Raw genomic sequence first — 10,052 nt, forward strand, 5'->3', positions numbered from 1 at the left:
CTTTCTTGTCTTTCTTGTCTTTGGAGCGTGCCTTTGCAGTCTTCCACCCCTTTCTTGGAAGCCCAAAAGCAAAGGCAAGTTGTGGTTGTACTCACCCATAGGAATAAAAAAACAGCCAGAAGTAGGCATGAGTGCAAGACTGGGTGTGAGAAGATGGAGGGACCTCATCTCCATCCATAGTTCCTTAAAGCCTCACATGACTCCACCAAGTCCTGCTGACCTCTCCTACTAATAGCAAACTAAACACCGCTCCAATTGTGTTGCAAGCTTGGATTTTTCATGTGTGGTTAGGAAATGCTGAGCTGACTCTGATCAACGTTTTTCAACAAGAGAGAAGTCTTGGAGGGAGGTGAACCTGCGTTACCTTTAAGTCACCAACTCACAGGGCTTCTCTGCTTAATCTGTGGTGTGTTGCTTGAGATTTAACCTGCTGCAGCTGGTACTTGCCTCTGCTTACCAGTGAAAAAAGTGGTGAGAGAACCTTCATCCACAGACCTTCTTTGTGTTTCCTGAGCATGTATTTGTTTAGAAGAAGTTATGCAACTTGTGTAGCTTTTACCTCTGCAGCTGTTGCACAGTCTGACTCTTGAAAGTAAGTGCAAGCCAATGCATGACTGCCCTTGTTTTGTTTGATGAAATGTGCAGTATGCCATCCATTGGCGAAGCTTTAAGGACAACGTGCTTCAGATTGCTGCAGTCTGTGAAGCTGAATTGAGTGTGAATGTAGTTGCAGTGTAGTTGGAGGAGAACTAGTGCAAGGGGTTGTTTTTTTTTTTATTTTTTTATTTCAGCAAGTGGCTCGATGGATTCATGCCTGATGATCTGGAGTATGAGACCTCAGATGAGAGCCTATCGCTTTGTGGGCCACAAGGATGCAGTGATGTGCGTTCAGTTTTCACCTTCTGGTCACCTGGTGGCTTCAGGCTCTAGAGACAAAACAGTCCGTTTATGGGTTCCCAGCATGTAAGTATTCCCTTCTGTCTCTCTTTTTGTGTTTTAACTATGGTTTGGGATTTCTCCTTGCTTCTTGATAACAGTTCTCCAGCTATGGGCCCGGGATCTGTTTGAGGGGAAAAAAAGAACCATTTTATGTGGCAGCTCTGACAGAAGAGAGATAACTGGGGCTTAAAATTGCATTGGAAACAAAACTAAAATCCTTTGCAAACCTTAAAGTCAGTATTAACTTCCTATGCTAATTTAAGAAGTCACTAATGTAACTCATCAGTGGTGAGTTTTTTTTTCTTCCTCTTTTTCCCCCAGTCTGTCTTTCCTCCTAGCAAATCAATCTTTTGCTTCTCTGCCAGTGTTAAGCAAGATGCTGAAAGCCGGGGTTTAGTGATGGAGATATCTGTTCTGTAAGCAGGGTGGAGGCTGTTAGCTTCTATGCGTACTATAGTCCACAAAATAGGTGCCTCTAATCTTTATTTCTTGGTCTAAAACTAGTAACTCTCTGTTCCACTGGTAGTAAATTATGATATGTTACGAGGATAAAAGACTACTTTGGATTATGTGTTGTCTTTTCTGTGAGCTTGCATATGGTTAACAAGAAGGTACTTACCCTTTCCGTACCTTAGCCTAATTGTGAAGTTTCCATTTGTGAGTAGAAGGTTGAGTTGCCTTAACTCATTAACACTTGTCAAGTCCTTAGCAGTTGTTTGCTGAAAGACCTTAACTTCTGTTGTTTTACTCTGCGATGCATTGTTTGAAGTGATATGTCTTCAGCAAGGAGCACTTCATTGAACACAGCACAACCAGGAGAGCACTGAAGAACTTCTGCTTGAAGACTTAATCTTGTGCAAGTAATGAGAAGCTTTTTGCAGGCAAGATGCGGAGAAGCAACTGCCAGTGTTTCCTCTAGTCTCTTGTTTCCCACACTAAACAGTTGGATACTGACAGTGTCATTTTGCCATGTCCAGAGCTGTGCTGCTAACACAGAATGCTGAAAAGAAATTGCAGCGTAAACTTGTTAGATTTCTTGGAAGCTAACGTGTACATTTTAAGAAAGGACTGGGATCTCGCATGAGAACTGAATTTGTGTTGGGTGGTTCTGTCTTGATTGCTTAGGCACGTGAGCTCTGGGGTCTAAACTGCACCTATGGCCATCGTGTCAGAAAAGGGCCAATGTGGAAAGGGAGCTGTTCTCCTGGTTGTGAATACCTTGGTGCACAGTACCTTTAATCTGTGTTTATTTAGTATTCTTTGTCCAATTACCTTCTCTAAATATAACAACAACAAAAAAAAGCTTAGGTTGAATCAGGTTTGAGACCTTTAGCTTGACAGTTTTGCACTGTCATTAAAAGGGGAGGAAGAAGCTGCCCCATAGTCTGTGGGACAGAAGTTTATTTCCAGAGAATCTGAAATCTTGCAGTCCCTTTCAAGGGTGATACGTTACTGAAGGAGTTAGTGCTACCCTGGTGTGTGAATTTCTGTCTTTAGGATTTGTTTTTTATAAGCCATGCTGACAGAATTTTGTAATTTCATGTAATTTCATTGCATGAGTCTTTGTTAGACTTGGGGATGTTCTGTGGTTTTGGACAGAAAGAAAACTTTCCTGAGAAGTAACCTTTACTGTTCCTTGCCTTCTGGCAGATAAAGGACTAAATAAAACTAGGCAGCTCTTACTTTTTCTGAGGAGGGAGGGAATATTGCTTGAAGGTATGTAGTATTTTGATTTTTTTGGCCTTTACGGTTTTGGTAGTCCTCAGCTTCAGTATAAAGCCTGTTAAATCCTACTGGAGGAAGGAGCAAACCACTCTCTTTCTGTTGTTCTCTTCCATCTGTGAATATGTTGCTCCTGGTAGTACAGGACATGCTGGAGATGTATTTTGTTCCAAGAGTCCCATATACCCATTGGATCGCCAAATATGCTGTGTGTTGGATCTCTAAATATGCTGTCCATTTATTTGCCAGAATAATGCCTCTTGCATTTATTTGGAAATGATGGGTAAAGAAGAATAGCAATACCTTATCTTTTGTCTTGCCTGGTTGAGTTAATGGTAGCTTGCTCAAAGTTGTACAACGTCAGGCATGCTGAGTTCAATTGTGTTATTTCTTGTGTGATGCTGGTGTCGGGAGCATTCAGCTGGAGTATGGGCCATTACAGGATGGTTGTGGGGTAGCTGCCTGCTCTCTAGATGAACTGTGGAAACACTCACCTCCCTCCTCACCTGCCTTGCAGCAAAGGACCTGGTAACATTACAGAATCTCAGCAGCTTCTTTTATGTTGTTGTTTCCATAAATGTTGCTTTAAATGGTTGCACAAATTAATGATAGCATCTTTGCCCCTTTATAGGAATCGTGGGTTGTTTCCTATTGGATTGGGCTCCAGTATTGAACTGAACAACTGGTTGTAGCTATGTGTTCGTGAGTTTGGGGTTGGTCAACATTTTCTTCCTAATGTAAGCACATGCAGTTTCCATAGAAATGGTGCTTAATAGCACTGCTCAGCCTACGGAACCTTTGTGTTTTCAGGGATGTAATGTCTTTGCTGTCCTGTTGTGCAGTTTTAAAGTATTCTTTCCTTCTGTATAGCAAAGGGGAATCCACTGTCTTCAAGGCTCATACGGCGACTGTAAGAAGTGTTCATTTCTCCAGCGATGGCCAGTCCTTAGTTACAGCTTCCGATGACAAAACAGTCAAAGTGTGGACGGTTCACAGGCAGAAGTTTCTCTTCTCGCTTAGTCAGCACATAAACTGGGTTCGCTGTGCCAGGTAAGGACGGCTTTCTGACAAGCAGAGGTGAGGATTTATCCCTCACAGCAGAGAACTGAGTATCATGGTCTTGTGTAACACATTTCTATTCAAGATAATTTCAGATGTGTCTAGTGACTGAAGTGTATTGCTGACCTGCAGAGAGATCCCTTCGGGTAATAGTTGTGTACCCACTTTGTGTTTCTTCAGTGATCTTTGTCAAGCAGAGACTTTCCTGGTTAGTCATTTGTTCTGTGTTTTGCTTTTACCTGGTATGGTGACTTCTGCCTCTTGAAGTTGTTAACAGAAGCAAAATGATTTATATTGTTCGTTCAGCTCCGTTACTTTTAGACTTGTCATGGCTCTAGTTAAAAATGATCAGCTGTGCTCCTTCCAAAATGCTGAAAGTGCAGCTGTAATAAAAATATTATTTCCTGTTAACTGTCTTGGATTTGGTTTTCAGTTGTTCTGAGGAGTTTTTATGTATATATGCATCTAGGATAAAGCCACAGTTTCTCTGCAGGTGAAAAGTTCACTATAGTTCTTGAATGTGGTGGTGGCAGTGGCTGGTAGTACTACAGATGCCCATAGTAGAGCAGAAAGAATGTTTTTCCAGTCAGTATGATGATGATCTCTAGTTAGGGGCTCCAGTCCTGATCTGTAAAATGTATGCCTCTGAAGAGAGAGATTAATCTGTCTTGTATATGAAATTTTGAGATAGGAACTTAATGCATTTTTCTAAGGCACTTGAATGATGAAGCTTCTCCTGCTGCAGCTGTTATCTTGGGAGTGATTATATTGCTCTGAATGCTTGTGGCAAAGGTAGGAATTGTTTTGAATCAGGGTAGAGAAACAACTTGAGATACACTTAAATTGAAACGAGTGAGACAGGAGATCTTAAGTCAGACTCAAGATTTTCCTGAGGGTTATTTTACGTACTTGGGGAATTATGGATAGTTTGAGGACTTATGGCTTGCTTTTTTTTTTACCGCTCAATTTACAGTGATGAAATTTTTAGTCTCACTGATGCCAGTGTACTCTCTTGAGGGGCGAGGTGTGTTTACCAACATACCTTGACAGCTGGCCAAAGCCAGTTGACCCTGTACACTTTTTGTTTGGGGGCATTTCTTAATTGTTATAACTCTTCTCTTAGATTCTCTCCTGATGGACGATTGATAGTGTCAGCCAGCGATGATAAAACTGTCAAACTGTGGGATAAAACCAGCAGAGAATGCATACATTCCTTCTGTGAGCATGGGGGGTAAGTACCTGGTGGTGCAGGAGGACCAGCCTTCTTGTGATTTCTGAAATGGAGATGCCTGGTCAATGTACACCTGATTTTGTGACTGCAGTTGGAGGTTCTTGTCCTGGCGATCATTTCTACCTCTTAAAAAAAATCATTAGCACCTATTACAAAAGCAGCCAGAAGAGGATGAGGTGCAAAAAGAGCTTCCAGAGTTGCTTTGACTTTTTCATGACTTCTCCAGATTGGAACCTTGAGGGTTGTATTTCGATATCTGTCCAACATGTCAAGCCTTAGTTTCTTTATGCTTATTTGGAGATGCTTAAATTCTTTTTCTTCTTCTAGCTATGTTAAGCTTTTTTATTTTGCTCTGTGTTGAAGTGAATTAAAAGAGCAAAAGTGTACTGGCAACTTGGTACTTGGATGCTTTGTTTCATCCTCAAACTTTTGAATAACAAAGTTACTCCAAAAAAATACTTTGTATTCAGAAAAACAGCTGTTGAATTGGACTTTTTTATGGAGAATATTGAGCCACAGCAAATGTTAATTTATCCAGAAATGCAAAACAAGTCCTTAGAGAACTGAGACTGGGATCTTCCTAGTTTGTTGCTGCATTGAGTTTTTAACTACAAAGTTGTGTTCTTGCCAGGTTATATACAGTGTTATTAAGACAAATTCAGACAACATTATTTTTCTCAGTGCTTTTAGGAATATAGCTTGTCCAAACAACCAATTGAAACATTCAACTTCCTCAGCATTTGTTACAAGAATGCTCAAAGGGTAATTAATTTTATCCAATTTCCTGTGTGGTTTGGGTGAGGAGTTACAAGATGCTCTTCACTTGTTCAGTTACGTACACACCACTCTAGAAATCCTTTCAATTTAATAGAAGACTTATATTATGCAAACATTAAATGAATACTTGAAAATGTTGTTGTGACAGTTGCACCCATCATATTTTAGGAGGCTTGTGTCTACAGCTCCTACACCTGTAATGCAAAATGCTGAAGATGTTATGCTTAGATATAATCTAAGATATAATCTATAATTTTAGATATAATCTAAGCATAGATTATACTTGGGGTTATAAGCAAGGTCTTAAGAGAAATTCAGCAATACAAATTTTCATATTATCTCCTCCTTTCTGTAATGTTCAGTGCATTATGATGTAGCTTCCCTTCTTGAAAAGACCTTTTTGATCTTTAGCAAGAGTTGAATGTAAACAGTTGGATTTAACTGCAATTTACAGGTTTGTGAATCATGTGGATTTTCATCCCAGTGGCACGTGCATTGCTGCAGCTGGTACAGATAACACAGTGAAGGTGTGGGACGTTAGGATGAATAGACTTCTTCAGCATTATCAAGGCAAGTGAAGATACTGGGAAGATTGGACCTTTCCTTATTTTGATATGAATTACTCTAAAGTCCAAGGACTGTTTCTCCATCTGCTGCTGCTTTTCCAGAAAGGCACTTCCACTAAGCCTTTTTTTCACCAAACATCATGCTTTGCTTTGTGTTAGCTCCAAGTCTGATTCTCACATATTGGTGAGAAACACTTCTGTTCTGGTTTCTCCTTCTCTACTCACCATCAAAAAAGCAAAAAAGCCCCAATGCTGAAACTGTCCCATGTTGCAGGGTGTGCATAGGTGTTATCTGTGGTGCCAACTGGCTCATTTTCACTCTTCTTGAGGAAATTATGTGCAGTAAAAGGATGTGGCCTTTGCTTCAAAATAAACCTGTACAAGGAATTAGATGCATTCCAGCAAAGCAAAAGGTTAAGTTCTTCATGAGTAAACTAGGAAAAGTTAACAAGAGAGGAAAATCAAAATCAACATGGATCATGGTATAGAACTGCAGTTGGTTTACAGCTCTTTTTCCAGTATATCCTTTGGTGTTCAGCTTCCAGGATTAGCTTTGACCTTGTTATGGCTTGTCCTTGGAGTAGTTAGCTTTTACATTTAGAAGTCTACTATTTTTTTTCCACCCTTACCTTCAAAATGGCATCTCCTCGCATTACTTCTTCTTGTCAAACCCATTAGTGCTGCCATTTGATAGAGCTGTATGGAAAAGGATCCTTTACCATCCCTGTAAGATTCTTTGAGTTTGATCATCCCGTTTTGTCCACGTTAGTTGCTAGAGCCCAAATGTGGCTTTCCTTTACTGTTAATGATTTTTAGGGCTGCTGTAGTATTTTGTAAATCCATATATTCTCAAGCACTGTTTCTGTACAGATAGCTTCTTAAACTTAATTTTGTAAGCTTTTGAAACTACTTCTAGCATGCTGGTAAAGCAGATCAGAGATCCGGGGCTGGAGCTTGGTGTGGTGTTCTTTCTGCCATCACATCAGCTACTGTCAGCTCCTGCTGCAACAGCTGAATGCCAGGCAGAAAAGGCAGAGCAGTAAAATTTTGACTTCATGCATAAGGTGATAAAAAAATTTGCTTGGTTTCTCAGTACAGGTTTTCTAGTTTCCCTGGGTATAGAAAGGTAGATAAAGTGTGGTGATGTTCAAGGAGCAGAGTTCTTTGGTTTGTCTTTCTTCACAGCAACGTGTGAAAGACTAGACCTTTCCTGGTAGATGGGAGCCATGGGAGTTACTCAGCTCAAAGTAAATGTGGATTGTCTGCAAAGAAGCTATTAAGATTATGAAAGTACTTTGGGTTCCGTAAAAGTAAATAGAAGCTCCCCAAAAAGAGGTTTCTGGGGAGTAGGAAGAGTCTGCAAACTTTAGAATCCTTTCATAATTCTTCTGCATATAGAGGGCTGTTCTTTTGCTCTTTGCATGGGTGGAAACACTATTATGATCATCTGATCTGGCTATAAGCACTGATGGTGACACTACCATAATTGGAACAGGGTTTTTTCTTGGATAGAAAAAAAAAAAATCATATCCCTTTTTTCTATCATCAGTTTCCTGTTCCTGGATTGTGTTTTATTCCTGACTTATGGGGGCTTCCTTGCAAGTGTACTCTCCTTGTATAGTCAAGTCAAGCACTCTTTGAATTCTTTTTCAACTGTAAACCTACCTGAGCTCCTTGAACTCTCATATAATGTGATTTATTTTTATTTCTTCAGTTATTCTTATGAGTTTGCAATCACTCCCAATTCTGATAGCTAGCAAAATCTAGTGGAAGTCAAATCTTTTCAGGACTGTTGTTCCAGTTCATTGGTATTGAACTGGTACAATTACAATGATGAAAACTGAAGTGTGATTTGTGTAATAAGTATTGTTAACTGGTGACCCATATCAAAACTTGAAATTGCCTTTCTGAAGTCTTGTTGCTAAAATAGGTAGTGTGTTTAAATACTTGAACAGTTTCAGATTGTCCTTTAACCTACTTTATCGGCTTTTCAACAGTGGCAAGGTCTGCAGGGTGTGTTTCCAGCCATGGTATAACTTGGCAGAAAAATAATCTCTTCCTGCTTTCCGCTTACTGCTATTAAATTATCCAAATCTAATGTGGTTTAGGTTTGTCTGCCAGGTTTATTTTTTGTCTTGGAGTTCTGTATTTCCCCTGTATCCCACCCGTACTGAATGGCATTTGAGTCTGACACCCTTGCTATTGAAGCAATCTTTTCCTGTTATGAGTGTTATTTTTAACAGCCAGTGTGTAAATCCTAATTGAGTATTAAACTTTAGACTAGAAATGGTCATAAAAGCCAAAGAACCCTAAAATTGCAGTGGTAGCTGTATGCAGGCACTTCGTGAACCCGTGGCTGCAAACTGATGCATTTGTAACGTATTCTGCAGGTGTGTTTGTAAGTCCTGCTTTTCACGGGATTTATACACTTGCCTTGTGGCTAAATTGGGTTGGGTTTTGTGGCTCTCCCAGGTGCAGCTCCCATCTCGCTCCCACTAGAGGGCATCTCTTCCCTCAGTACGAGTTTACGCTGCCTGATTTCAAGGGAATCCATTATTAGAGATTGAGTTGCATCGAGGAGTTAATAGATAAGTAGCTCTGCCACAGTCTTGCATGTTAAAGTTGGGTTGTTTTCCAAAACTGATAAGTCTTTTAGCAGTGTTGCTCCTGTTGCCAGGACTTGTTCTGTGGCATTTATAAGTGAAAGTTGGAAGTAGAGAGCAAGCTGCAAAAGTTTTTTGTATGGTGTGAGGTGTTTTTAGCAAAGTATGCTCTGGTCACGTTTACTGTACAGGAGAGCAGGGAGATGCTTTATCCAGTCCTCTGCTTGGTGCTGACTCTTTGTACAGCAGAGAACTGCCCATCAAGGCCAATGTTTGTTGCTTGACATTGTTTTCCTGTGCAAAGTTGCATGGGAGACACCTCTGTTGCAGGTCTTTGGAAACAGGTCTAGCATTTGGTACTTTCATACAATTCAGATGGGGCTGGATGGTGGTTTTCTGTTCACTGGGGACTGTGGCTGTGTCAAGTCCATCCTAATTTATCTTCTGACTGCTGGTTACTAAAACATTACCTTCACTGATTACATGAAAGTAATATTGCCAGACTTGGGACTGACCATTCTGTCACTCTGTCGGCTGGTGTGAATCAATTTTGGTAGTCAACCCTCCATTATAAGTCCCTGAACTGGCTGTTACTTGTCTAGGGCTTGGCTGTTGGAAGGGTGGAATCATTTAGGTTGGAAAGGACCCTTAAGATCAAGTCCAACCAGTAGCTTAGTAGCAGCAAGTCACTGGGAGATGTCACCTTGTGCTATGCTGGATTTATTGTTTACAACATGAAATAGAGTGAGGCTGCGGGATGTGTTGGGAAGGTTTTGGAGAGGTGTTGTGAATGGTCATACGGGGAGGTATGAGCTGGTTTGGCAGATGAAAGATGAAGTTTTCTCTGAGCTTACAACAGCCAAGAACTCCTTGGGCACAGAAGATGCGACTGCTTTACGCAGCCACAGTCTGGGTGATCTTTCCATTATGGCAAGTTTTTTTTTTGGTGAAACAGGAAATACTTTATTTACTACCTGGAACTTGGAGGATGTATCATTAACTTTGTCTATTTCTGGTGTGATTCCTTTCAGGACTTGCCTTAGTTGACAACATATTTTCTTTTATCTGAATATAGACACTAATAGGGTGAGGAATATTACAAATCCCTTGGAATAAAATTTTCAAAGGAGAAATGTATTTAGCACTATTTCAGCA

General features: G+C 40.4%; 1 protein-coding gene across 1 annotated transcript in view; it reads left to right on the forward strand.

The window, feature by feature from the left end:
• The first annotated feature begins 796 nt into the window (after nucleotides 1–796).
• POC1A (POC1 centriolar protein A) overlaps nucleotides 797–10,052 on the forward strand; it is a 54,708-nt gene continuing 45,452 nt past the window's right edge. Inside the window, exons 1-4 of the mRNA XM_010083901.1 lie at nucleotides 797–963; nucleotides 3,532–3,711; nucleotides 4,844–4,951; nucleotides 6,183–6,298. Of these exons, the coding sequence (XP_010082203.1) occupies nucleotides 803–963; nucleotides 3,532–3,711; nucleotides 4,844–4,951; nucleotides 6,183–6,298 (565 nt within the window). The 5' untranslated portion in view covers nucleotides 797–802. The remainder of the gene's footprint in view (nucleotides 964–3,531; nucleotides 3,712–4,843; nucleotides 4,952–6,182; nucleotides 6,299–10,052) is intronic.

Source organism: Pterocles gutturalis, unplaced genomic scaffold (genome assembly GCF_000699245.1).
Source record: "Pterocles gutturalis isolate BGI_N339 unplaced genomic scaffold, ASM69924v1 scaffold15130, whole genome shotgun sequence".
Lineage (NCBI taxonomy): Eukaryota > Metazoa > Chordata > Aves > Pterocliformes > Pteroclidae > Pterocles > Pterocles gutturalis.